Source organism: Aspergillus melleus, assembly GCF_016097325.1.
Source record: "Aspergillus melleus strain CBS 546.65 chromosome Unknown contig1, whole genome shotgun sequence".
Classification (NCBI taxonomy): Eukaryota; Fungi; Ascomycota; class Eurotiomycetes; order Eurotiales; family Aspergillaceae; genus Aspergillus; species Aspergillus melleus.
The window spans coordinates 2,829,474-2,855,945 of record NW_025763370.1 but is presented as its reverse complement, the minus strand read 5'-3'; the positions used below and the strand labels follow the sequence as shown (position 1 = coordinate 2,855,945).

Sequence of the window (26,472 nt, the reverse complement as noted above, 5' to 3'; positions counted from 1 at the left end):
GCAGAAGGGGCAGACAAACAAGAAAGAGGGAAAAGTAAAAAGGTTGAATAATAATGTGAATATGTGATAATAATTCCCAAAGGGGGGTGGGGACCAAAACAAAAAAAAGAAATCAATCAGAAAATCAAATTGAAAATAAAAGGAAAGGGGGAGGCGGAGCTTTTGCCCTTGGAGAGTTGGAGGGGGGGAAAAGAAAGATTGAGGATTCGGGAGGGTCAAGTGCAATCAGAATCCGGGATTAGTCAGGCTGCACCGATCAAGTGTATACAATCTACAGACAAAATGCCAGGGACTGATTGTAATCATATCATTGAATCTGAATGCCTGATCATTCGATGTCATCTTGATCATCTCATCTCATCTCATCTCATCTCATCTCATCTCATCTCATCTTATTCCATCCTCACTGAATCGTCGAGATGATTGCCATAATCCACGATAATATGATAATAAAAAATTCTAAAAAAATAAAAATAAAAAAAATTAAAAATCAAGAAGAAATAGAAGTGGCGAGAACGCGTGATGTGCGGGTTTAGCGTCGTTTGTTGGGTAAATTTAGAAATTGAAAAATGACGAAAAGCAGTCCGAGGTGTTCGGCTTCGACCGAATCATCGTCCTGAAGAGAGCTGCCTTGGATACCAATCCATACCGGTTCTCTCTGCTTTCTGACCTGTCCAGCTGATGATTGATAAAAAAGAAACCATGGATACCCGAATAGCAATTGACTCCTGTGAGGTGTCCAGGGCCCGGAGGTTCTTCTTCATTATTATTCATTGTCTGGATGGATGCAGGCAAACCGAGGGGAGGCATGCATGCAGCCTACAAGGCGGTGTGTCGCCACCCTTCAAGATGCCCCTCAAGAATACGTACACAATAAGATGGAACCCTCGGGATCACTTCGGGGTCAAACAATCCCAGCCAGTCCTTTCCGATCATGTCTCATATCTGGAGGCCACAATAATGCAGGAGCAAATAAATACACACGCCCGTACATACATACATCCCCAGTACGACATACCTTACCAGCGACATGTTTTAGATCATCCGGACACTCGGGACTGCAGGGTGGGACAGACTTAACGACTCGTCGGGATGCCATCCTCGACTTCACGAAAGTCAACGGGCGGCATTGGGCGCCTGGGGGAGTCTAGACGGGGAAGACGGGGTAGAGGGCGATTCTAGATCGTCACAATCTTCCGGGGGGTTGACGATGACGGCTGAATGGTCCCCTTCTAGGGCATCAAAGCTCAAAGCTCAAAGCTCTGGCTGGCTGCGTAGGGTTCGGAGCATTATTATATTCGTCGCTAGTATTGACGGGATCTGAGATATTATTGAAGAATGGGTAATGAGCAATGACCCTGCCCCTGACCGCGAGCTCACCTTCAGCCACCAACGCAGGACGCTAAGAGTAATCCCTGCGACTCCAGAAGGGCCCAGGCGAGGCAGTCGGAATGGACAGGCTCGATGGATCAGAACGATAGAATTCTTCATGCAAACAAGAGGGATCGGGGATATTACTACGGTGCACTGCGTAGAGTTAGACCTACTTACATCCGTGTACATATGTACTCCGTATTAGGTCATATCCATATGGCCTCTGGTCCGTGGGAAATAACAAAGATGATCTGTCTCTGATCTCTTTGCATCGGAAATGTGACTAAACCGCGTTGGACATCCCTGTCGCCCCGGGGGTCCAGTGATCCATGCAGTGCAGCTCAGACCATGTACGGAGTCGTCACAATCCAATTAGACCGGGATGGATTGACACCTCTATCAAACGATCGGTAAGGTCGCTATCAACTATCAAGTAGGTAGAGGCTCCGATCCATCCAACCATCTTGTCTCGAGATCTGTCACGCCCTGCACAAATCCTTTTCCCCCTCCCACCCCCCCTACCTATCTACGGTATGTATGTACGTATGTACACCGTAGGTAGGTAGGTACTTACGGACTGGTGATTTCCATTCATCTGATGTGTGTGCGCCTTTTTTCTTTCGGTTTTGTTTGACTTTTATTCGATTTGTTTTCCCTTTGCCCAGTCCTTTGGCATCAGATGTTACACAAGCACTATCTAGATGACCTACTTTGTACATACTGTACATGTATCAGCGACCCAAGACAACCCCCGGAGTAGGGGCCCGGTGCCCTGTAGCTTCCAGTTCGTTTACACTTTACCCCACAATCCTCGAGTCCACCCTTGGCTTTAACCTTCCCATTCGGATTCCTTCCCAGGACCGGGCGGTTCAGATCATGACCATCTGGCGTGGTATGATTGTCATCTACAGTATTATCATGGGAACCAAAAAGAAATCCACAAGCATCCAGCCGAACCTCCATTCCAATCCCTGTTCTCATTGGGCACGAACCTCTTCGCGTTCGATCCAATAAACCCCCCGGCCACCAGCAAATCGATGGTGTGTCTTTAATAGATTAAATACCGGTCCAGACATGATAACATCCTATTCCCGGACGAACAAACGACCACTATCCTCCTGCGGTGTACTAGGTTAGTGAGGAAGCTCCCCCTAGTTTGATCCTTTTCCAAGGCACTTGCCCATAATCCGTAGTGGAGGATATCAGACCCAGCAGGAAAAAGAAAAGAAACCGTTAGAAAACTCCGATTTGCATCTCCATTCTCCATAGTTTGAGGCGAGGGACGAGAGATAAATGAATCGTAGTCGAGAAATTCTCTTAGAAGCAATTAACATAAATAAAAATAAAACCCCAGCCGTTAAGGGCGGATATTTTGCAAGATCCAGTTTTGATGTATTTTATTTTATTTCTTTTTTCAGATTTAATTTTATTCTATTTTATTTATTTTATTTTATTTAATTTTCCTTCCCACCCCAAAGTTAAGTTTACCACCTTTGACCTTTCGCCTCCAAGAGCCACCCAAGCTTAGCAACTTTTGGGTCAGCTAGTCCGGTCTGGGTAGTTTCCGACTTCACACCGTCATTCTTGCTCGACCGTCTATTCAAGCAAGTTAGTTGCCATTTGTATTTCCCAACGATCATTTCCTCTCGTGTCTCTCTCTCTTCCTCTCTCTCTCTCTCTTCTTTTCTTCTGCCTCTTCCTCTCTTTCTTTCTTTCTTTTCTCTTGCCTCCTCTTATCTCTCTTCTCCCCACCTCTCGTCCTCTTTCCCTCATCCTTTCTTTCTTCTCCTTTACTTATTTAATACTTCCCCGTCTTTCTTGGGTGTGCAATTCCCTCGACCTTGTTTTGACTTTCCCTCCTCATATAGCCTTTTTTTTTTTTAGTTAATTCACGCGTATTCTTCTTCTTTTGTACTTATTCCAGAAAAAGTTTTTTTTCTCTTGACCTGCGTGCTTTTTTTTTTCACATTTTCTGTTTGCTTTTTTTACCCATTTTTTTCCTTCAAAAAACCCCTTCTTGATATTTTCATTCGTTCTTTCACACCTCATTTACTCTAGAATCTATCTTATCACGCTGCTGAATTCTCGAAAAGCAAGCAAGAGAATCCTGTCCCACGTGTCTGTCGATCCCTTCTACAAAGTCACCAACACTCGGCCCTCCCTCGATCAACGGGTGCTTTTTTCGCCATTGTCACCTTCCAGTCGTTTCCGATTCGAGCTCGTCCGCCTTCTTGATATACATCGTCGGGAACTCATCGGCCTCGATCTCAGACGGAAGAACGCGGTCGGCGTGTCATGGAAATATCTTGATGGTCTTCTAATCTTTTGGACCCTGCAGGAGGATCGTTCATCATGGGCTCTCATTACGCCACCCGTGAATTGCTGGAATACCTTCGCATCGGATATCCCATTTTGCTCCTTGTGGTGTTTATTTCGTCGTTCATCGCCAATTCCATCTTAACTGCCAGAAATGTCAGTAAGAATTCATCGGCCGCGCGCATGGGCCCCGGAGGGCGACCACTGCCCAAACGATCAAGGAGCTCGGCAACCTTCGTCAAACCAGTTCATCCCTTTTCGCGAAATGCCAAACTCTTGTTTAAATGGCTCTCGGTGGTAATACTGGCGACGCTGGTTGCAGATGCCGCCATCAATGTGACCCACGTGATGCTTGCCAGGTCCGAGCAATGGTGGTGTGGTCAATCTGTAGTGGTGAGTTTCTTGCTCCCCTCCCTTGAATCCTTGTCCTGTTGTACACGAGCCCCGGTTATCGCTGGTTTCGTTTGTCCTTCACATTTGAAATTGGTCGCGCTAACTTGCTTCTTGCAGATCTATATTGTAGGGTCCTTCTTTGGCTACGCGATCATCTTAGTCTCGTTACTGGATACAAACCCCTCTCCAACGTTTGCGCAATTCATTCCGTGGTCAATTGCGGTTCCTATTGAAATGGCTATCTTGGGCGTCTCCCTCTCGATTCATGCGGATGTTCATCACGAGCCCATTGTAGGAAATCCCGTGGGCGGCCGATTGCGCAGGGGCATGACGGCATGGGAATCGATGGAGGCTGCATCGAATTGCGTCAGAATACTGGTCCTTGCGATCTTGGTTGCTACCTACTTGTTAAAAACGATGAACGTCAAGACCAATGTGCAGAAGCCTCGAGGGCACGCCGACGGTGCCACGGAATCTACGGGATTGCTCGACCCTGCGCACGCGGAGAACGGAAACGGAAACGGCTACGGCTCCCTCCCGAACAACCATCAGCAACAGCCCTCAAAACCTGCCGCCGACCCTTGGGTTCGGCCCACAACCGTTCCTTCCACAAGCTGGTGGGAGTATCTGAGCGGCTATTCTCTATTCTTCCCGTATCTCTGGCCATCCAAGTCCCGTCGTCTACAAGGGGTCGTGGTGGTCTGCTTCTTATTGATTATCCTGCAGCGTGTCGTCAATGTTCTAGTCCCCTACCAGGTTGAGGTCATCACCAACGCATTGTCCAGAGATGGCGATGAATTTCGGGTCCCGTGGTTTGAGATCTGTATGTATATTCTCTACCGCTGGTTGCAGGGCAACCAGGGACTTATTGGATCGTTGCGCTCCAGCCTTTGGATTCCTGTGAGCCAGTATTCATATATGGAACTGTCGACTGCGGCGTTCGAGCACGTGCACGGGCTCAGCCTCGATTTCCATCTGGGCAAGAAGACGGGCGAAGTCCTCTCCGCACTGAGTAAAGGTAGCTCCATCAATACGTTCCTGGAGCAAGTAACGTTCCAAGTCGTACCTATGTTAATCGACCTCTGCGTTGCCATCGTATACATGCTCGTTGCCTTCGATGCTTACTACGCGTTGGTTGTTACTATCGTTACTTTTTGCTATCTCTATGTCACCGTGCGCATGGCCCAATGGCGAGCGGAAATCCGCCGGCAGATGGTGAACGCGTCCAGGCAAGAGGATGCCGTGAAGTAAGCTGCGCCAAGCCTTTCCCTTCGGGTCGTGCGTTACTAACACTGAGCCAGGAACGACTCAATGGTGTCCTACGAGACCGTCAAGTACTTCAATGCTGAAGATTACGAGTTCGGTCGGTATCGCGGTGCCGTGTCCGACTTCCAAAGAGCCGAATACCATGTCTTGTTCTCGTTGAATCTCATGAACACATCGCAGAACACTGTTTTCATGCTTGGTCTGCTTATTGCATGCTTCATCGCCGCGTATCAAGTCTCGCTTGGACAGCGAAATGTTGGCCAGTTCGTTTCTCTTCTGACGTACATGGCCCAGCTGCAGGGGCCGCTGAACTTTTTTGGTACTTTCTACCGCTCCATTCAGTCCGCCCTGATCAACTCCGAGCGTCTGTTGGAGTTGTTCAGGGAGCAGCCCACGGTTGTCGATACGCCCGAAGCCGCGCCTTTGCCTAAATGCAAAGGCGACATCACGTTTGAGAATGTGGAATTTTCCTACGATACCCGAAAGCCAGCCCTGAACGGGCTGACCTTCCACTGTGAGCCCGGAACGACGACTGCCCTGGTTGGTGAATCTGGTGGTGGAAAGTCGACGGTGTTCCGACTGCTTTTCCGGTTCTATAATGCTGAAAACGGCCGCATTCGAATTGATGATTACGACGTCAAAGATACCACGATAGATTCGATCCGGAAGCACATCGGCGTTGTCCCGCAGGATACTGTACTTTTCAACGAGACATTGATGTACAATCTGAAATATGCCAACCAAGACGTCTCGAACGAAGATGTTTACGATGCTTGCCGGGCTGCCAGCATCCACGATAAGATCATGTCATTCCCCGACGGATATAACACCAAGGTGGGTGAGCGTGGTCTACGGCTCAGCGGAGGTGAAAAGCAACGAGTGGCCATCGCCCGTACCATCCTCAAGAACCCTCGCATCATTCTGTTGGATGAAGCAACCGCCGCCCTGGACACGGAGACGGAGGAGCATATCCAAGGAGCGCTCTCTACGCTCTCTCGCGGTCGTACCATGCTTGTCATCGCTCATCGACTGAGCACTATCACTACTGCCGACCAGATCCTGGTATTGCATGAGGGCAAGGTGGCTGAAAAGGGTACACACGACCAATTGCTAGCTCTGAAAGGCCGGTACGCGAGCATGTGGCGGAAGCAGATCCGGGCACAGAGGGCCGCTGCAGAAGCGCAGGTGCTTCAAGACCGCGCGCAACGCTTGCGGAGTGCGTCCACCACCGGCACCATGGGAGATGACAGCTCAAGTCAATCTGACGAGGACCGAAATGGCAACATCCATGCTCGACAGTCTCACGGATATTCTTCCAGCAAGCTGGCGGATGACAGTCGGAAGGGGTAAAAAAAATACCACCTTCCTTCCATTTCTTTTCCCCCCTACCTAGACAAGGTTGATAATATCATCCTGATTCATTTCCTTTTATAAAGAAAGAGGACAACTTAGAATGAGTGGGTGAGATACCATTCTCGGGTTTCTGTTTTTTGAACGAATATTCAGGGCCTTCAGTCCTTTTCTTTTTTACCTCTTGTTCTTTTTCTTTTCATTTCATTATTTCCTTTCTATACTAGTTTCTCTTCCATACGGCGTTCTGAGTGAGTCACGACTGCACGACACTCATTTGTTGTCGATTCATACGAAGCCTGGCGGCGAGGGGGCGCCAGGTTGATCTGGTGGATGCGTGAATAAAGTTTTAGACCATTGCGCCTGATGTTGATGACGGTCGTCTATAGTATACCTTAATACAAACGTGAGTTTTCTGGGCTTCGACTAGATAGGTTCATACAACGTTATTCAGTTATTTCAGGGAGTGCAGGAACAGGAGGGGGAAAAACCCCCCCCGTAATTAGTGGCTTTTTCTCTCGAAGACAGAAGAGAAGATGCAAAAAAGAAATCTCCCCGACTGGGAGTCGAACCCAGGTCTCCCGCGCTCGTTCTCTGTTGAGTGACAAGCGGAAATCATGACCGTTAGACCATCGAGGAATTGTTGAAGAAACGGTCGGAAATTGTGCACTAACAGCTTGTTCAATACTTGTGTTAGCATTATGCAATATCTGATTGGGTCACGACTAGTGTCATCTGCCTGAGTTCCCAGGCATTGTCTGCCATTAGCTTCGCCGCTCCACCATCACTTCGACGTCAACGCAGACGATCTTTGCTTACGGTTATTCTGCTTCAAGGTCCTATCACTCGATCAGAAAAGACCATTGCCCATCTACTCGCCAATCCCAACCTATCTCTATCCACTCGCGTGACAATGCACCCTCCATCCCCCCAGCTCCTCCGAGCCTTGCGCTCCTCTATCGCGACCACCAACACGGCCAGAATCTGCGCCAGCCTTTCACGACCAGCTCTTGCTCCCTCCCCAATCACCCAGCTCCGTCGCAACAACAGCGACTATGCCCGACCGACCCGCATGATTCCTCGCTCCCACTCCCAACGGCCAGCCAACCATGACCGCGGCCCCGAGTCGAAGGAAGACACGCAGACCGACTTTGCCGCGCTCAATGTCCTAGGGGACATCCCGGCGCCGACCACAGCCGTGGACGCCTGTCTGGACAATGGATTCCACTTGAACAACGGACTCCGCGTACGAGGCGGCTCCGGGGTGCTGCTGGTCGGAGGCGAGGCGTTTGCATGGAACCCGTGGAAGGTAACGGGCGGGAGCAAGGCCGACATGATGAATCGGAAGGGGCAGTTTGAGGTCGATGAGCAGGTTTGGGGGATTTTGGGGCTGGTGTGGCCTCGTCCGGGTATGTCGCTTTCTTCTTTTCCTTCGTGCTGTTTGCAAGTGCTGTTGGCTAATGTGCTGATCTACGTTCAGATCTGCTTATTCTGGGCACGGGCGCTTCCGTGCTTCCTCTTTCTCCTGAGACGAGAAGACAGATCAATTCCCTGGGTCTTCGTGTCGAGGTGGTGGATACTAGGAATGCCGCGGCGCAGTTCAATCTGCTGGCTACGGAGCGCGGTGTGTCGGAGATTGCGGCCGCTATGATTCCTATCGGGTGGAAGGGGCGGTAGTCTGGATATATGCTTGTGTACTATGTATTTATTATGTACTATATACTTGAATACTCGACTCAATTAATTTGTTCTAACATGAAGAGCTGCTCAGCTGCTCTGCTGTCTGTTAATCAGGTCTTGGCGGTGAAACGTGACGTATCAGGTGCCTCCGTGCCAAGCCACGCCCAAAGCAGCAACACCCTTGACTCCTCCTGTCCCCGTCATCTTCCCTTTCTCCTTCATGATATATCCTCATATTTCCATACCTTTGTTCACGTCTCGTCCCTTTTCTTCATCGCCGTCTCTTCGTCAAGAGACCCTTCCCAGCCATGGCGCGCGATGAGCCCCTTCTGGCCCCGCGGCCCTCCTCCGACCGCTCTTCCATCCGGAATGCCGAGGAGGAAGACGCCCTACTGACCGGGGAACGCACACGTCGGGACCAGCAGCAAAGTCGGTGGGCGTTCTGGAAAGAAGTCGGCCTCTTCACCTGGGCCTTGATCGCCACCATTGCCGTCGTGGTTCTCGCCGTGGTCTTCCAGCATGAGACCAGCCGCAGCCGCGCTGACTCCAAGCAGCCCTGGGGCCCCGGGGGGAAGCCGAGCGGCAAGCGCAATTTGATCTTCATGGTCTCCGACGGAATGGGTCCGACTAGTCTCACCATGACCCGGAATTTCAGACAGTATACCGAGGGATTGCCTGTTGACGAGACACTCCTCTTGGATAGACATATCGTGGGGACGTCGCGGACGAGGTCTAGCTCCAGTCTGGTGACTGATTCGGCGGCCGGCGCTACGGCTTTCTCGTGCGCGTTTAAGAGCTACAATGGGGCTATCTCTGTGCTGCCGGATCATACACCCTGCGGCACGGTCCTCGAGGCTGCTTCGTTGGAGGGTTACAAGACTGGGCTCGTGGTGACGACTCGCATCACCGATGCGACTCCGGCTTGCTTCGCCTCGCACGTGAACATGAGACAATACGAGGATCGGATCGCCGAGCAGGAAATCGGAGAACACCCGTTGGGACGTGTGGTGGATCTCATGCTGGGTGGTGGTCGGTGCCATTTCCTGCCCAACTCCACCGAGGGTAGCTGTCGCGGGGACGACCGGGACCTGGTGGGCGTCGCACAGGAGAACGGCTTCCAGTATATAAATGATCGGAAAGGCTTCGACTCGTTACACGAGGGTGCGGATGCTAAACTCCCCCTCCTCGGACTCTTCGCGGAGAAGGACATCCCGTTTGAGATCGACCGTCGCAGCCAGAACGAGGTGTATCCCTCTCTGGAGGAGATGGCGCGCACCGCGCTCAAGACCCTCAGCGCGGCGACCGCCGACAGTGAGCATGGATTTTTCTTGATGATCGAGGGATCTCGCATCGACCACGCCGGACACGGCAACGACCCGGCCGCGCAGGTCCACGAGGTTCTCGCATACGACAAGGCGTTCGCTGCTGTGTTGGAGTTCCTCGAGCGAGACGAAACTCCGGGAGTGGTGGTCAGCACGTCGGATCACGAGACTGGCGGTTTGGCCGCGGCGCGACAGCTTCACGCGTCATATCCGGAGTACCTATGGCTTCCGGGGGTTCTGGCGAACGCCAGCCACTCGTCGGAGTACGCCAACCAGAAGTTTAAGGAGTATCTCTCCGAGGAGTCCGACAAGTCGAAACATCGCAAGTTCACGCGCGATCTTCTGGAGAAGACACTGGGTGTCACCGACGCTTCGAAAGAAGAAATCGACCTTTTGCTTGACCCGAACTCCCCGTATGACTCGCAATACGTGTTTGCGGACATCATCAGTCGACGGGCGCAGATCGGCTGGTCCACGCATGGTCATTCAGGTATTTCCCTTGCCCGTCTATATTGTATCACTGTATCATCATACTAACTAAACCCAGCCGTCGATGTCAACATCTACGCCTCCTCCACCCAAGACGCCTGGCCTCTGGTCGGCAACCACGAAAACACCGAAGTCGGCTCTTTCCTAGCCGACTACCTCGATCTCGACCTGAAGCACGTCACAGAGAAACTTCGTGCCGGCGCAGTGTCCTCTCTCGACGAGACCAAGTCCGAGGGTTCCTCGCTCGCGTGGCTCGGCGATCCTCTGGGTGAAGACGTCCGCACTGAGGGACTTGATACATACCATGGCGATTATCGGAAACGGTCCGTGCAGGCGGACTCAGGGTGTTCTTGTGGGGAAGCCCACTGATTATGGAATTGCTTTGCTGTACTGTGGGAGTTGACTTGTGGTAACAACTGTTGAGTTGGCATTCAATGTGATATAGAAATTGTGATATCGGCGTGTGGCGTTTAGACTTGGCTGATGGTGATATATGTATGAAAACAAATTGATCGCGATGGGATATAATCATTATTTATCTCATTCATCATGACTCATCTGTAGAGATTGAAGCAGATCTTCAGGACAAGTAATACTCTATGTTCGGTCGATAACTAGAAAAGAAACACAGAGAAGGCGAAGAGATAATCCTCCATTCCGGCCTCAATATTCACTCACAATTCACCACTCATAGATACACATCTTCCCTCTTCTCTTTTTCCTTTCCTTTCTGGGGTGATTGAGATCGATTGTATTGGGTTGAAGTGGGAGGGGAGCGTTGGGGGTTTGGTCCTGTGAGTTTCTGGTTCTTTGGGGGCTGGGTTGCTTTTTTTGCTTTCTTTCTTAATTTCTGGGCTAGTTTGAGTAGGTTTGAGAGGGAGAAGAAGGTTAAGAGGGTTGTGATGAAGAGGGATATCATTATTGCTATGGATTCTGGCTGTTTTTCTGGACTGCCTGGGTTGAGGGTGGTTGATGGTAGCTTGAGAAGGTTGTAGAATAGATAGGGTAGTAGGAAAGTGATATGTTGATGGAGGACAATATAAGAATGAGATGGGGACTCTAAAGTAAGAAGGTAAACAAACAGGTAGGCAGAGCAAAACTATCTACACAGATAGATCATGGATTCAAACGCAATGTCTAACCCATACGATTTGCTTGACGCAATGTCAATGTTACACTTCAGCAAACAATCCATGAACATGGAATCTCTGATTACCAACCAAAACGACGAATCTAGTATACATTCAGGACAAATGCAAACAAACAGAAAAATAGAACCATTCACTCAGAAATGAAGAAGGGTATTAGACTCATAACACCACAGATGCAGATTCAATAACCAACAAATCGACCGAACATAACCATGCAAACAGGCGGTCCACGTCGATCAATTATCAATCACACCCACATCCGAAGAAGACAAAAAGGAAGGAAGGGTATTAAGAGGTAAGAAGTAGGTAGAGGTAGACAGGTAGAAGGCTCCGTTTTCTAACCCAAGCAAGCGCATTGTATTCCGTGCGCCAAACAAAATCAGAAAAATTCAGGGGGAAAAAAAAAGAATAAAATCATAAGAATAACATCAAGACATCCAATCAGAATCGAATAATGCTTAACTGGTCGACATTACATCAAACCAGAGCCATGCGGTAGAAGGTAGGTAGTACGTAAAAGCATCCCCGAAGTGGGAGGTGAGGGAAAGTAAGATAGGGGAGCGGCGGAAGGAGGGAATAGAAGAATGTTGCAAACAGAATGAAGCAGAAAAAAAGAGAAGAAATCAATATGTTCACAGAGTAACCAGCACCACAACGGCCACCAGAACAGCAAACAACGAGCTGCGCAGAACACGCTCGTTCGGCGAGAATGCGCCGTTCGAGTCGCTGCTGCTGTCGTCATCACCACCCTGGCTGAATCCAGAGCCGCTCGAGCTGTCGGAGCTACCGCTGCTGCTGCTGTCGCTGCCGCTGTCAGTGGACGTGCTGTTCGAGTTGCCCGGCTCGTTTCCGGAGCCACCCCGGTTCTCAGGGACCGTGTTGCCGGTAGCCGAGCTGCTGGTGGACGATCCAGACTTGCTGGGCTTGACATCCGGGTCGAGTCCGGTAGCGCCGAAGGAAGCGAGCACGGTGTCGTTGTTGGTGATCTTGATCGAACTGTCGAGACCGTCCTTGTTCGTCAGAACGTAGGACTTGTTGCCGCTCTTGTCGGTGTCCTTGGGAGGGTCGTAGCATTCCACGGTGATGTCGTTGTACTGGGCATAGTAGTAGCCCTTGTCCTTGATGTCCTCGCTGTCCCAGTCGATCTCACCACCGGCCCACTCGATGGTTCCCTCGGCGTTGCTCGCCTGGCCGGCGGGCCACAGAGACAGTTGCATTCTCGAGGGGGTCTGGGGGAACTCGTAGCGGTTGCCGGTCTCGTTCCAGGTCGATTCACGCGTCAGAGTGCGCTTCACCTTGCCGTCGACAGACCAGGTGATGGCCTCGGGCTTCCAGTCGATCTCGTACTCGTGCCAGTCGTCGAAAGTGCTCGAATCCACCGTTTCCTTGGTGCCCTGGTTATCTGCGAGTCCGTTAGCTGAGTCCTTAATCCTCGAGTTCAGTGCAAAACTCACAGTCCAGAATTCCCTGGAAGTAGTAGTTGGTCTGGACCTTGTTCAGGTCGCTGCCGACGAATTCGAAATCGATCTCATCCTTGGTGTCGGAGAGCAGGATGAAAGCGGTCACAACACCGGCCCCACGGCTACTCTTGATCTTGCCGGAGATCTTGCCGTACCAGATGTAGTGGTTGTTGGCGAACAGACTGCCGACACTCTCCTTGGGCATGGTGAGCATCAGGTTGCCGTCCTTGACCTTGGGGAAACCGCTGTAGACCCAGTCGCTCTCCGACGCATTACCCAGGTACTTGGTGTTTAGGGCGGCCGAGTCCAGGTTGTCCCACTTGTAGGTGGTGCTTTTGCACACGGGCTGAGGGACGCAGGAGTCGAGGGAGTAGGAGGTCAGCGGATCGCATCCTCCGAGACAGTAGGCGCCCGTACCGCACTCGCCATATTCTAGACAGATTAGTCGGTGTTTGCGACATCCAAGAGACGAATGAGGAACTCACGGGAGCAGCAAGGATATTCCTCGGGACAATGCGAATCGGAGCTGCACTTGGGCGGGTCGGAGGCCGCAAAAGCCGTGGCAGCCAGCGAGGCCAGCAGAAAAGACGAAGCAAGGCGGACCATTGTGAAGTAATTACAGGCGAAGATGAAGTATAGAATGGGGTATAGAAATTATGTACGGGGTATTAAAAAGAAAAGAGGACCGATGCGGCGCTTAAGACGTGAACTGCAGCGGAACCGTTAGCCACACCTCGGTTTAAAATGCAGCTGGGCTGAGCTATTAAAAGTACTGCAGGCCGATAAGAAAGAAAAGAAAGAAAAAAAGAAAAAGAAAAGAAAACGAGGAACAAGAATGGGCAGAGTGAATGATGGGTCGAACCGAGAATGGGGAACGACGTACCTTGGATGGGTCTTAAATTGGAGCAGCGTATGTAGTCAGGGTCCAATGATGATGCAGTAAATCCAAGAAAAAGAACCGGCAGAGAACGGTGAAGAGAAGGTGGAAATTATTCTCTTGCTTGTTCTTCTTCTCGAAGGCCTGCCGAAGGAAAAACGAAGGGGAAGCAAGCAGGTAAGAATAGTCTCCGAGAAAGAAGAAACAAAAAGGAGAGGGGGCAACGCAGAGTGAAATAAGAGGAATTAATTTAATAAAGCGAGGTGATTAAAACGGCAAAGACGGACGGAGCGAGCTAAATAAGAGCGTCCGTTTCCAGTTTCCAAACCAGACGGACGACACGAGAACTCCGGCATGTGGACAGGGATCTGGCCATCCCCGGAAAGGGGATGGAACGAGGTCTTGATGGCCTTGATCGTGCCTCCTTGAACCTGTCTGTCTACTGTCTACTGTAGATATTCTCCCTAAATAGGTATACTGTACACTGTACACAGTATACCGACTCCTACTTCTACTCCTCTCGGAGATAAGGTATCATACAGTACTGTATTCAAAATCAGTCACCCCCGGGATCCACTGTTATCAACTGGCAGCAACCGGAATTTCTTCAACTAGTTTCTGCTTAGCCGTCACTAACTACTAGGCATATCAATTCTTTCCATAGTGCGGTGGGTTCCTGAATATTAATATTCGGAGAGACGTCCACGGATGCGTCCCGGCAGCTGTCTTACCCGTTCGCAACAGTTGTCTACCTTGTCTCACTGTCGGGGAGTGATGAACCCCTCGGGGCCAATGGCATGATTTCCTGGCCGAACATGCTGGGGTTGTGTCTAGGATCGGGTGTCTCTTTGATATCATTAATCCACTATACAGGATTGTGGATGAGACTTTTTTCCCTTCTTCCATTTCTTTCCCCGGTAATCTTGACCGGCCACGAACTGATCCGGTGGAGCCAACAAATGAACAAACCAAGGATCTGCCCAAGCCCAAGCCCTGAATTAGATAAGAAAAACAGAACAAAAAAGAAAATTCAACTGCTGAAAACCGGGAAAGTCGAACCTGCCAAAAAACAACCAGAAAATGTATTTGTGGGATGCAAGGGTTTCGCCACTTGTCTCCAGTCTCCAGTTCGTGGGACCGGTTGTCCGACAGGCCAACGGTAATCTACGGGATTCATTATTCACTCACTTTCATAATTTATATCCTCGATCTTAAGACATTGCAATATAATGCAATCTATCCGGAGACGTGTCAGCGTTGTCCAACCGAGCAATTAACCCCCTCCAATAAGCGCCCTACCCAGGAGTTACAGACTGATTTGATTCACCTTTTCATTTCCCCTGTGCACCAGACGCATGACTGAATCTTATCCGTAGCTAAAGTAATAATTCCTAGAGGATCATCCAGGGGTATTGACATTTGAGTCTTGACTATTTCATTTGCATCCAGGCTAGCACTTGCAGGACGCATGGCGTTAACGCCCTTTTCTCTCCGTATTATTCATGCAGTCTCTGATCTACCCTGAATAAATAGTCAACCCCTCGGGACCATGGATCTAGGATAACGGGTAGAGGATCGAAGAGATGGTTTTCACCTTCCTCATCGAGCAGGTAGCAAAACATTTAGCATTCCGATGGGGTTCATCTCTCTTCCCCTGATTTCTGGAATTACGGGGAAGAGGGTGACCAACAGACTCTCGATGATGTGTATTATTTATTTATTTTCATTTCCATGTTTTTGTTTTTGTTTCCCCCCTGACCTGCCGTTTGCGGGGGGATTATTCGACGTCACCGAAAATATTTGGTCATGCAAGGGGTAAAAGAAAAACGGTTGCGCTTTGGTCGATCTCCGTCCTTACGGAGTAGTTCTCTTCCACTTCTTCATTGTTTTGGTTTACGACATACTGTACGGGTATATTGATGCACCATCTTGCATGGTTGCTAGGTGGTTGACTGGCTGTACAGAGTACACAGTGAGTGTTATGGTGTGCTGCTGTACATATACCTTACACAATAAGAGGTACTGGGTTATCAAACTTGTCTTGTACCTGCGTCTCCCCTGCGCCTGTCCTTCCTCCCTATTGAACTAGGAGGTCTAGTGTTAGGGCTGCTTCTTCTTATCACGTGATGTACCCTTGAAGGGACCCCTCGGGCACAAGGAAGGAGGCAAGTGAACTGAGGGGTGAGTAGTCCACGTCCTCCATACGGAGATAACAAAAGTAGGTAGGGTTGAGACCACGAGGGATGAAACGAGCAGAGGAACGAGGAAAGGGAGGATTCCTCCTTCGGAGCGCTCGTGAGATTGCCCACTCCGGATCTTTATCATCTACCCCGTCTCGAGGGATAAAGGGGGTAAACGATCGAAGTATTGTGTTCTATTGGTCAACGTGCCACATCCCGCTAACTGTAGGAGGTGACAGGCAGGAGAAGGAGGGCACGCGCCAAGGTCCTCTTCGGGAGGATTCAATCCAGGAACTAGATAGAAAGTAGAAAGTAGAAACTGAAAGTACTGGGTATGGAGTAGGTATACGACAGCTCCATAAAAGGGAGTTGGAGTCTGTCTGCCTATCTTTGCCATGCAAATTGGCATTATTAGGGCGGATTTGTGTCCTCGCTTGGTCTTGGGGTTCTGCTTCTTTCGCCTGGTGCTCATCGCAATTTCTTCGTGGGTTAGGGGTCGCGATAAGGGCTTTCTTGTTCGTTGGTTTGTCTTGAATCTTACTCCGGAGTAATGTCTGAAAATGGTCCACGACTCCACGGTCGGGGCGTGATGTGTACCTATCGCGGACAGTTGGAGCTGGGCCTGACGCCACAGTGGTTCTCCTACGGAGTACATCCTTCTTCCTGGGGCCATGCCGTCATGGCCACCCCATCGTCCTACTGCTATGTAGCTGTTTCGTTCTGATTACCATTGTCATTACTTATGGCTGGTTACATCTCGCATGCCGATCAAACTGCCAAGCAGATCCAACTCGAAGGATGCTGTCCTGATCATCTGAATCATCTCGATCTTATTAAATGGTGGGTTCTGTGAGCACTAGTCCCGCGCAATAGTAACAATAGGGCAGATAGACGAAGGCGACAACCCTGCCAAGTATCTGTACATGCTCAGTAGCAAGGCATATTTTAAGTTTTAGCATGACAAAAACTAACATTTGACATGCCCCGGGAAGAAGAGCGGGGACCCTTTTCTGGTTTTTCGTTTCTAAATTCGTGGTTTGGTGTGGACACTTGGAATATAGCGGGTTCGCACTATTTGCTTGACAAAGTATATTTCTGGCGTGGCAACCGGAAGCGAAAGGAGTAGACAGGCGCGCACGAGTCTATACTCACACAGGGCTTCTATGGCATTGTTCGTATGGTATACTCGGACATATGTAGAGAGAGAAATTCTTCCACTCAGAAGTTTCTTTTATTTGAACCGTCGCTGGCCATACAAGGTTTCAACAATGAGGTATGAGTCGAAAGACACGACGAAGCTAAGGTACCTACCCAGACGGGGAAATGCGCACACTCGATCAATCATTAATAATGCCTAGGAACAAGCCAACCTACTCCGTAGAGCCCTGTAGCCAGTTCCATTTAGAACCCACCTATGCGCCTCGGACATATGCTGTGTGACTCTGTAAGTGCCATATGAAGGCACACAGCCGTACACAACTACTGGCGAAACTCTAAAAGACGTCAAGACATATAATACCAAGATCTTCCCGAAATTACATCAACCTGGGCTTGTAGCTCAGGGGTAGAGCGCTCGCTTCGCATGCGAGAGGTCAGGGGTTCGATTCCCCTCAAGTCCATTTCTTTTTGCTTTTTTTCTTTCTTTTTTAATCGATCGATCTAGCTTCCGGGAAGGAAGGAAGAGGATGATGCCATGCTGTTTCATTGATGGAGTGTTCCGGGGTGAGACCGTGAGGCGCATGGCAGAGTGCGGGGTTGTCCCTATCGGAGTCCGGGGTCGACACCCTTGTTCTCTGCCATGACTCACGTGTATTTTGTTCTCTCCTCGTAGCACACACACCTTTGAAACATGAAGAGAAACATCCGTCTCGATTCACTACCTCCCGATCGTCAAGTCGCACCAAAAGGTTCGTGCGCACGTCAACTCTACTCTGTCCTGATAACATCGTCTCGAACTAACCAACTACCAATGTAGACTGCCGCCTGTGCACCAAGCGACGCATCAAATGTGACAGGAGTATCCCAGGGTGTCGAAAATGCGCCAGTCGAGGACTGCGCTGTCCAGGATTCGACGCGTTGTCCCTCAAATGGGGCCAAGGCGTGGCAAGTAGAGGCAAGTTCGCCGGCAGGACGCTCCCGGTGTCACCTCGAGGCGAGTCCGAGAGACAGGATGAGTTCTCAGGTACGCATAGTACCAGTGGTGGTGGTGGTGGTGAAGGTGGCAGTCGTTTAGATCTCCGCAACTTGACAATCGAAGGACTCTTGCCATTGAGTTTCTCTACACCTCTGCTTGACCCGATGAGTGGTCTCGGGTTGGTCAATCGGTGCTCTACGACAGTGCTTTTCGACAATCTGCTCAATCATTTCCAGTTGGAAGTTGCATCTCAATTGCGATGGCTCGATAGCCCCGACAACCCGTGGCGACGCATTGTCTGGCCTCTGGCCCGACGCTCGAACTGCCTTCGCATGTCGATTCTCGGTCTAGCGGCTGCTCATTTGTCGGTGACTTCTGCCGGGGGCGATGGTTCTGGGCCGTCGATGCTTCTACAGGCGAACCATGATCTGCGCGAAGCGAGTCTTCGGAATCTGAATACGAAGATACGGTTTGAGTTGGAGGGTGACCGGGTCGCCGGGGCCCAGGATGGCTCATCCCTAACCGAAATCCTTGCCACCATGCTCGTCCTGTGCTACGGGGAGATGCTCGTGCCCTATTCAACCGACTGGAGTCTTCATCTGCGCGCCTGTCGTGCGATCATTGACCGGCGGAACTTGCGGAATCGACAGAGAGAATCGCAGGACCCGGCTGCGAGGTTCCTAGTCATGGAAGTGGTCGATCTCGAGACATTCAGCGCTTTGACGGAATTCACTCGAAAGGAGAGCCCGGCCACGATACCATCTTCTTCATTTCTGGGGGATCATTTCTGGACCTTCACATCATTGCTACGTGAGATCAATGCTGTGGAACGGCATCGGTACATACTTCTACAAAAAGGATCTCAACCCCCAGACATTGACATGGACACTTGGCGAGATAAAATCGAAGAGGCGCACGCGCAGACTTCCGAGGGAACGGCTGCCATAGTACAAGGAGACGAACAGATACTGAGACGGGCGGAATCTATGGTTCGAGCGCACTACTACGCCTGTCTGATTTACTTCCATCAGGCGCTCGCTCCTGCATTGGAAGCAAGACCAGCCATCGAGGCGTGCCTCGGGCCTCTTTTCGACGAAATCCAACTCCTCACGGCTGGGTCAACGCGCACCTTCTCCCAGAACCTTTTCTTTCCGCTGTTCATCGCCGGCACGGAGTACGCGCGAGACGAAGACGGACAGGCTGTGATCCAGACGCTTTTCATGGACTTGATCTCCTCGACGGGAGTCTGGTGCAATCATACAGTGCTGCAGTTTCTTCGTACGTTCTGGACGAGGTCGGAGTGCCAAGGAACGTGGATTCAGTACGCTCGCGAGAACGAGCGGAATCTTTCTCTGTGTCTCTTATTCTGAGGAAGTCTTCATCTTGAGATTTAAGGACAGGGCTTTCGGCTCATCATTGCTAATCATGTCACATGTTGATCGTTTCCTCGTCCTCCACTCCGAACAACACCCTCATGGGGTCCTGATAGTGCATGAAGCCTACTCCCGGTTCCATGACCCCGTATCCTAGCAGTCGCTGCGCCTGCGGTTTCAACTTCCTCACCCTCTCCAGCGGTATTTCGAGGAAGTAATTCTCAGCGGGACGTAGGGTCGGCTGGCAGAGGAATATACCCACGGTTTCACGGCAGTCGTTCCTGTGAGGACAAAACCTCCTGTTAGCCTTGCATGATCCATCTCCAATGCGCGGAGAAGATACGAAGGGGTGATCAAACATACTGGGTAGTATTCGCCCCGCCGGCGTGATACAAATTCCCCAGGAAGATAAGAGCATCTCCGGGTTCAAGCTCTGCCGGGACCGCCTCTTCATCGAGCGGTTGTCTCTCCGGGCCCCAGAGATGCGATTCCGGGATAGCAATGGTAGCGCCATTCTCTTTGACCGTTCTAGTCAACGCCGTGACGCATCCAATCATCACCGGCAGCTGTTTATCATGCGGATGGTAGTCACTTCAACCCCAGCGTCAGTTACTGAGCAATCCAACCACGAGCACTAGCACCAAACCCCAGTACCACAAACGAAATCAATACTGAAAGCAAAGGAAACAAACATACTTATCATCCCGATGCAAAACCTGCTGTCTCCCCCCAGGATTCACCCGAAACCCGACCGTCGACGTCAGAATTGGCTTCCCACTGACCGTTTCTTGCCGATCGCCTCTCCACATAGTATACCGGGATGAGACCAGGGCGTTCGCAACGGCAATATATAACGGATTACAAGCCAGCTCGATGCAGGCATCCGAGATCCCCAACAGCCCTGTGGCGCGCTGTGTCGTGGCAGGAAAGAACCCGTATTTGTCGGGGATGTCAGCGTCGAAGTGCGGTTTCAGGTCGGCTTTGATCTGCGCGGCTAGGTCCTGGGAGATGAGGTTCTCGATGATGACGCCGCCGTCGCGGCGGAGGATTTCGATGAGGGCTTCCGGGGTGGTGGAGGGATTGGATGCGTCGAAACGGGTGATGGAAGGTGTGGACATGGTTGTGTCTGGGCTCTGGGTAGTGGTCGGTCTTCGACTTGAGGAGAGAAGTATAGTATGTGTAGATGATAGAATTCAACGGAGGAAGAGACGTATCGCTGGCCCTTTATATATACACCTGAAGATCCTCCATTCTCGTCCGTCCCATGTCATCTTCTCAATATCCCCATATGACTGGCCACACAGCCAACCTAGATAAACCCATCCGGTAGGTTGAAAGAGATCCCAACAGCCAAGCATCCCCGCAACACCCAATGCGACACAGAAACCTGAATCCAAGCCCAAAACAGCATGTCGAGAGAGAAACCCATTCTTAGATGGTCCTGGGGGGGATCGGAGTATACGGGAAACGCTAAACCGGATGGGGAAGGACGAGAGAGAAACTGAACTTTACGTGGGAGGCTGTAGTAGGTATGGCTAACTAACGTCGACATAAACAGCGCCCCGAGCATTTTATCTTGATTTTCGCTGTATGCGACCGAGGGAATTATAGCTAAATATTGAACTTAGCATCTTCAAGGAAAAATAATCGCTCGTTATGTGTCTGGAGCATATTTTAGCTACTGCTATACAGCCAAATACCGTGACCGCCATATCCATGTCATGATGGGACAACCTCTTTCAATAATGCTTTAACATGAGTTCATACGCGATACCCTATTCAATCGAATACTGTAAAGCATGGCTAAAATCTAACTGGCTCTCGAGTCTCCAAGTGGAGCTAGCTAGGGCTAGCCGAATGGCATGTGGGGAGGTATAAGAAGGGCGCATCCCCCCGCCCGCTCCGTACCTTTTCCTTTCCCCTCGCTTTGCTACCCTCGATCCGCACCACTCTCACTACGTCACTCAGGATGGCGGTTACATCAGCTCCTCTTTGGCAGCTTGCTCACTGATATAACATCACAGTCTAATGGGACTGTCGAAGACATGACTGACCAATTGTTCTACAAACAAACAGCTAGGGCATAAGACCTCCCGACTGGATCGTCTCTGTATAGGAGATTGTTACTCCCTACATCACTATCATCCAAGTCCCGGTCAGTCTGGCAATGGCCAGCCGGATTGGTGTAATGGCAACACAGCTTCTGGGTCTCGACCCAGTTACCCCCGGCGTGGGAGAAGCAGATCCAAGTTCGAATCCTGGCTCCGGCCTGTCTTTTCTTTCTCTTTTTCTTTTTACACCCAAGCTAGTCGTCCCTATTTCGCCATCACCTAGATCCCGGCCAATCAGTCAAAAGTTGGCCGGGTTGGTGTAATGGGCAACACAGCTTGGGTAGGCTTTCCTACCTAGGAACCCCTTGGGGAGCAGTTCCAGGTTCGAATCCAGGGCCCGGTATTCTTTTTTCCACACTCGCCTCCGTCTCCTACCCATCCTCCGCACTATCTACGACAAACACGAAACTCTCTATCGGCTCTTTTGTCGGGTTTTTTGGCATCCCCTTGGAGAATATATATGAGTCAATTTCAGATCAAGTAACGGTGAAGGGAACACCGTAGCTGCTTGATTTGCTGGCCAGACAGCGTAGCAGGCGTGAGTAGTGCTGGTCGGTCGAGCACTCACGCAGCTTAGATGACGCGGGTATCGAGTGCCTATAGGTAGCTGCAAGTAAAAATAGAAAGATAGGTTTATTTAGGTTGGATTTGAACCCACTACACCGTACACGTTGAACAATCTTGGGAGGCTTCCATGAAAAATATAAAGAAATTAAAAGAAAGCTAAATGCATGGAAAGAAAATCAAAAAGAAGTAGGCCAAGAAGTTAGCAGAGACATACTCCGTGCTATCAGCCTATCACCCATCCAACTACTTTTAACCGGCCAGTATGTGGTTTTAACTCCGGTACACTTATGCAACCTGCTGACAAGAAACTTGAAGCCGCTCCACTTTGCGGGTCTACTCTCCATGACCTGACCATTCGACTCACTTACTTACTCGGTGATTGCTATCCCAGGTGGGGGATACTTGGGCGATATTCCAAAGTGTATGTGCACCAAACACCTGTCTATTTTGGGATCCTGCGCGCCAGAAACTCTATAAAATGTCCTTGATTTCTCTCTGCCCATTCTTCCGACAGCAATCATTTCCACCCATTCAGAGTTATCTCTTTCAGCCTATCATCCGACCATCCCACATAGCATGGCGACATACTTCGTCACAGGCGCCTCGAGAGGCTTAGGCCTGGGGTTCTGCACCGCACTGCTAGCCAAAGGACCCGATCAAGTATCCAAGGTCTTTGCAGCTGCTCGCAGCGAGACAGACGCTCTCAAGCAACTCATGGAACGGTCCTCTGGGCGTCTGGAACTCGTCCACGTGGATGTCACGTCCGAGGTGAGCGTCACGAAAGCGGCGGCCCAGGTGGAACAGGCGTTAGCAGGGGAGGGTTTGGATGTTCTTCTCAACGTCGCGGGGATAATGCCTCATACTCCTGGTGGGATTGCTGCTATGTGAGTTCTCCTTCGATTTTTGTACTTAAGATGATGATGATGATGATGATCTCGATCTGGCTAACTTGTTCTGACGATACTATTTGACTAGGAGGGATCTGGAGTCGGTGTTTCGCGTGAATGTGGTAGGCGTGCAACTTATTACGAGCTCTCTTCTCCGTCTTTTGAATAAGGGAGCTACGAAGAAAATCCTCAATGTGTAAGACAGTACTATATTCCGTGCAATAACACGTTGCGTTCTATGAACATAGAATAGACTGACTGAATCAACTAATCTAGATCATCGCCGTCCGGATCCATCAGCCTAGCACCTATTTTCGAACGGTTCGAGCAGAGGTCTCCTGCCTATCAGATATCCAAGGCAGCTCTAAACCGGCTGACAGCGCAGTATGCCGTTGAGTATGCCAAGGAGGGCTTCGTGGTCCTCGCCGTGTCACCGGGAGTAAGCTCAGATTTGACGAGAATGTTGACTGTAGAGGTTCATGCTTGCTAATTGATGTATTGGTAGTGGGTCGACACGGATATGGGGGGCCAGAATGCCGATATATCAACGGAGACGAGTGTCAATGCAGTGCTGCATATTCTCGATACCAAAGGCAAGGAAGATACGGGCAAGTTCTTCAATATTCATGTCCCGGGCTGGGAGAATGCTCCGGGTCTTAATCAGTATGATGGCGAGGAGATTCCATGGTAGTTTAACGTGCCATCATGGGTTTGCAACTTGGATGTAGGTCAGACGGATCGTACAGATAAGGTATGCCATTTTCACAAACTCCTGCAAGCTCCGGGCCCAGCTAGACTATGACGCAGCCGGGATAGATGCGGGGTTTTCTCAGGCACTCTAGTGGCTGGTCCTCAGCTGCACCGATGCCTTCTTGAACTGGATTTCGTAGAATTGAGCACTTGACAACTATTTTGATTATCAGAAATAAACCTCACCGTCCGACATCCAAACCTCCAAGGCTATGAAACATGAGGGACAATAATTCAACGAGGAAATATGACAAAAGGCACTCTGCACCCCGTTACAGGTGCTATTTACTGTTGACCCTCGAACCACGAGTCTTCACCAGCTCCAATGAGTCATCTAACCTCCCGTAATTCGCAAACACCAGATCAGAAAGATAACTGTTTCTGGGTCTCCACGGAGCTTGGAGGGCGGCCTTGGGCAAATTCCGCTCTGCCACATTGACGTAGGTCGAGTTCAAGTCCAACAGCCGACATGGATCCAATTTCAGCCCGTCCTGGAGACGGGGAACAGCAACCCCCATATCTCTTCTTTCCATGTCCCTTAGAAGCCGGCTAATCAATATACCCGTTGTATCTGCTCCCAAAGTCCATGACGCATGGGTGTACCCAATAACTAGTGCAGCATTCGGAAGATCCTGCAGCATGGTTCCTCGCCACAGGAACTTCTGGGACATGTCGAAGCTTTTCCCATCGACGAGGATCTTGATACCACCCCCGAATTGCAACTTTAGCCCAGTGGCGGTGATAATGCTGTCAGCTTTGAGCACAGCTCCAGAATCTATTGTGATTCCAGTCTCCCGGACTTCGGCAATAGTATCCGTTACCACATCCACTTTCCCCGTGTGCAAAGCGGCGTAGAAGTCACCGTCAGGGCTGATACACAGTCGTTGACCCCAGGGGTTATACTTCGGGTTAAAATGGGGGTCGTGAGAAATATGTTTCGGCAGCTGTCTGGTTGTGGCACGACGTAGGAGCCATCGTGCCGTGGTGGGAAACGCACGACAGAAAAGAAAGAACATCCGAGAGCTGGGGATTTTGCGGAAACGCGCCATCTTGCTTGCGAGAGCGCTAGGCAGGAACTGTCCCAACCAGATCATGGCTCTGCTATTTGGCAGAGACATGATGTATGACGGACTTCGTTGGAGCATGGTCACCTTTTCTGCTTTCTCCGCTAGTTTCGGGATCAGTGTGATGGCGGTTGCGCCGCTACCGATGATGACCACTTTTCTGTCCGTGCAGTCAAAGTCTTCGGGCCAGAATTGGGGGTGAATCACGCGGCCTGTGAACTTCTCTAGGCCGGGAATTTGGCTCGCGAGGGGCTGGTGGTAGTCATAGTATCCAGTTGCAAGGACAATGAAACGGGCGTTAAACGTCGTTGGCTCAGGATGGCCGGTATAGCTCACTTGAAGCCTCCACGTTTGGTCTGAGGAGTTCCACGACGCTGTGGTGACTTTGCGTTGGTAGAGGATATGCTTGTCAATGCCGACGGACTCAGATGCCTCTTTCATGTACTGTATAATGGAGGAGGCCTCTGCGATCGGGTTCTCCCACGGCCACGGATACCATGAGAATCCAAAGGTGAACAAGTCGGAATCTGATCGGATCCCTGGGTACCGGAAGAAGTCCCAAGTGCCTCCCAGTGCGTCCCTGGCTTCAAGGATGACATAGTTGCAATTGGGAAGCTCAGATTGTATACGGTATGCGGTGTTTATACCAGAGATACCCGCCCCGATGATTATAATATCGTAGTCTAGATGCCCTTCTGGCGAACAGTGATCCATTTTTCGGACGTTGTCGTATATGATAGGGATTGGTGGCCGAATAGAGTCCTGGCAAAGTCAGAGATGACTTGCGCATTTCAATCTATTTCTTCGTATGTCCCTTATATCTTTTTGGTTTTCCTAAAGTTCAGTGAGATCGGCTGGTCCTTTCCCTCGGTTGACGACCCTTGCATCAGCCTCGGACACCTAGCTTTCCTGACAAATCATTTGAGTACTGATCATATCATCGTGTCCAAGTCGACATTGAGTAGCAGTAGGCTCTATATGGTTTGTAATATTCAAACAATTTGTGTCGCCGTACTTCGGCAGCCAGATCTCGTCAAACACGTTCATGGCTATTGTACATACTAGTTAGGTTGCTACAGCGACGAACTACCTGGATCATGTGTATATTAGAATTCGTGGGCCAGTGAGCAGCTGAATTGACTGGTTCATCACTCACCATTATACTAGTTGCCAGGATATCTGGTAGAGACAAAGATTGGGGAAATAAATTGGCCAACATCAGCGATTACATTATGCCAGCGACATACGATGTGATGGTTGGCAGGGGGCAGTTTTGGCCGCCCCTCTAACAAAGGCCTATTTGAAACGACATGATGCCTATTGCTAGGCCAAATCCTACTGCCTTGCTCATCCTCAGCATTCTGCTGCTTTCTCTCCGGTCTAGACACCCGCTCTCCGGGAAGGGAGCCGACAAACAGACCCCCTCTCTCAGTCATCATGGTCTATTCAGTTCTCAGTTCTCTTGGGGGTTTGCCGTGTGATTATAGTTTAAGTGTCTGATTATGCTTGGTCTCGAAGGCTAGACCACTATCACCGCCGGCGTCCAATGATACCTATCAGTGATTACAATATCCGAGCCTTTGTTCACTACATGCTTCCAGTATGCGAATCCGTCGTGCCAACACATGAAAAAGAGTTAGTTATATGGCCGAGGTAAAGTCCGAGGCCTAGCCCCGTATATAAAAATATAACTAAATGCTCTTTTATGGAGCTATCTTCACAATCTTG

The 26,472-nt window shown here is 50.3% G+C and overlaps 9 protein-coding genes and 2 non-coding genes across 11 annotated transcripts; 7 read left to right on the top strand and 4 right to left on the bottom strand.

Annotated features, from left to right (window-relative positions):
* Positions 1-2,979: 2,979 nt before the first annotated feature.
* Positions 2,980-7,218, top strand: hmt1 (putative vacuolar ABC heavy metal transporter (Hmt1)). Its single transcript, XM_046082651.1, has 3 exons — positions 2,980-4,083; positions 4,201-5,330; positions 5,385-7,218. Exons 1-3 carry the CDS (start codon positions 3,727-3,729, stop codon positions 6,697-6,699), a joined length of 2,802 nt encoding a protein of 933 aa, XP_045938608.1. The 5' UTR covers positions 2,980-3,726; the 3' UTR covers positions 6,700-7,218.
* A 32-nt stretch (positions 7,219-7,250) lies between these two features.
* Positions 7,251-7,338, bottom strand: LDX57_001008. The gene has a single exon. It is a non-coding gene; the product is annotated as a tRNA-Asp (tRNA).
* Positions 7,339-7,612: 274 nt separating this feature from the next.
* On the top strand, positions 7,613-8,376 carry LDX57_001007 (Mth938-like domain-containing protein; the record flags this gene model as incomplete). The annotated part of the gene is made up of 2 exons (XM_046082650.1): positions 7,613-8,108; positions 8,180-8,376. The coding sequence occupies 2 exons, from the start codon at positions 7,613-7,615 to the stop codon at positions 8,374-8,376; spliced, it is 693 nt and encodes a 230-aa protein (XP_045938607.1).
* Positions 8,377-8,687: 311 nt separating this feature from the next.
* On the top strand, positions 8,688-10,559 carry PHO8 (alkaline phosphatase; the record flags this gene model as incomplete). Its single annotated transcript, XM_046082649.1, has 2 exons — positions 8,688-10,191; positions 10,249-10,559. The coding sequence occupies 2 exons, from the start codon at positions 8,688-8,690 to the stop codon at positions 10,557-10,559; spliced, it is 1,815 nt and encodes a 604-aa protein (XP_045938606.1).
* A 1,414-nt stretch (positions 10,560-11,973) lies between these two features.
* Positions 11,974-13,407, bottom strand: utr2 (putative cell wall glucanase (Utr2); the record flags this gene model as incomplete). The annotated part of the gene is made up of 3 exons (XM_046082648.1): positions 11,974-12,743; positions 12,796-13,233; positions 13,287-13,407. 3 exons carry the CDS (start codon positions 13,405-13,407, stop codon positions 11,974-11,976), a joined length of 1,329 nt encoding a protein of 442 aa, XP_045938605.1.
* Positions 13,408-17,405: 3,998 nt separating this feature from the next.
* On the top strand, positions 17,406-17,477 carry LDX57_001004. The gene has a single exon. It is a non-coding gene; the product is annotated as a tRNA-Ala (tRNA).
* Positions 17,478-17,707: 230 nt separating this feature from the next.
* Positions 17,708-19,362, top strand: LDX57_001003 (Zn(II)2Cys6 transcription factor; the record flags this gene model as incomplete). The annotated part of the gene is made up of 2 exons (XM_046082647.1): positions 17,708-17,765; positions 17,834-19,362. The coding sequence occupies 2 exons, from the start codon at positions 17,708-17,710 to the stop codon at positions 19,360-19,362; spliced, it is 1,587 nt and encodes a 528-aa protein (XP_045938604.1).
* A 58-nt stretch (positions 19,363-19,420) lies between these two features.
* LDX57_001002 (phytanoyl-CoA dioxygenase family protein) lies at positions 19,421-20,483 on the bottom strand (the record flags this gene model as incomplete). The annotated part of the gene is made up of 3 exons (XM_046082646.1): positions 19,421-19,646; positions 19,729-19,956; positions 20,062-20,483. 3 exons carry the CDS (start codon positions 20,481-20,483, stop codon positions 19,421-19,423), a joined length of 876 nt encoding a protein of 291 aa, XP_045938603.1.
* Positions 20,484-22,619: 2,136 nt separating this feature from the next.
* On the top strand, positions 22,620-22,931 carry LDX57_001001 (uncharacterized protein; the record flags this gene model as incomplete). The annotated part of the gene is made up of 1 exon (XM_046082645.1): positions 22,620-22,931. The coding sequence occupies one exon, from the start codon at positions 22,620-22,622 to the stop codon at positions 22,929-22,931; it is 312 nt and encodes a 103-aa protein (XP_045938602.1).
* Positions 22,932-23,450: 519 nt separating this feature from the next.
* Positions 23,451-23,621, top strand: LDX57_001000 (uncharacterized protein; the record flags this gene model as incomplete). The annotated part of the gene is made up of 1 exon (XM_046082644.1): positions 23,451-23,621. The coding sequence occupies one exon, from the start codon at positions 23,451-23,453 to the stop codon at positions 23,619-23,621; it is 171 nt and encodes a 56-aa protein (XP_045938601.1).
* Positions 23,622-23,961: 340 nt separating this feature from the next.
* On the bottom strand, positions 23,962-25,458 carry LDX57_000999 (flavin-containing monooxygenase; the record flags this gene model as incomplete). The annotated part of the gene is made up of 1 exon (XM_046082643.1): positions 23,962-25,458. One exon carries the CDS (start codon positions 25,456-25,458, stop codon positions 23,962-23,964), a length of 1,497 nt encoding a protein of 498 aa, XP_045938600.1.
* Positions 25,459-26,472: the final 1,014 nt, after the last annotated feature.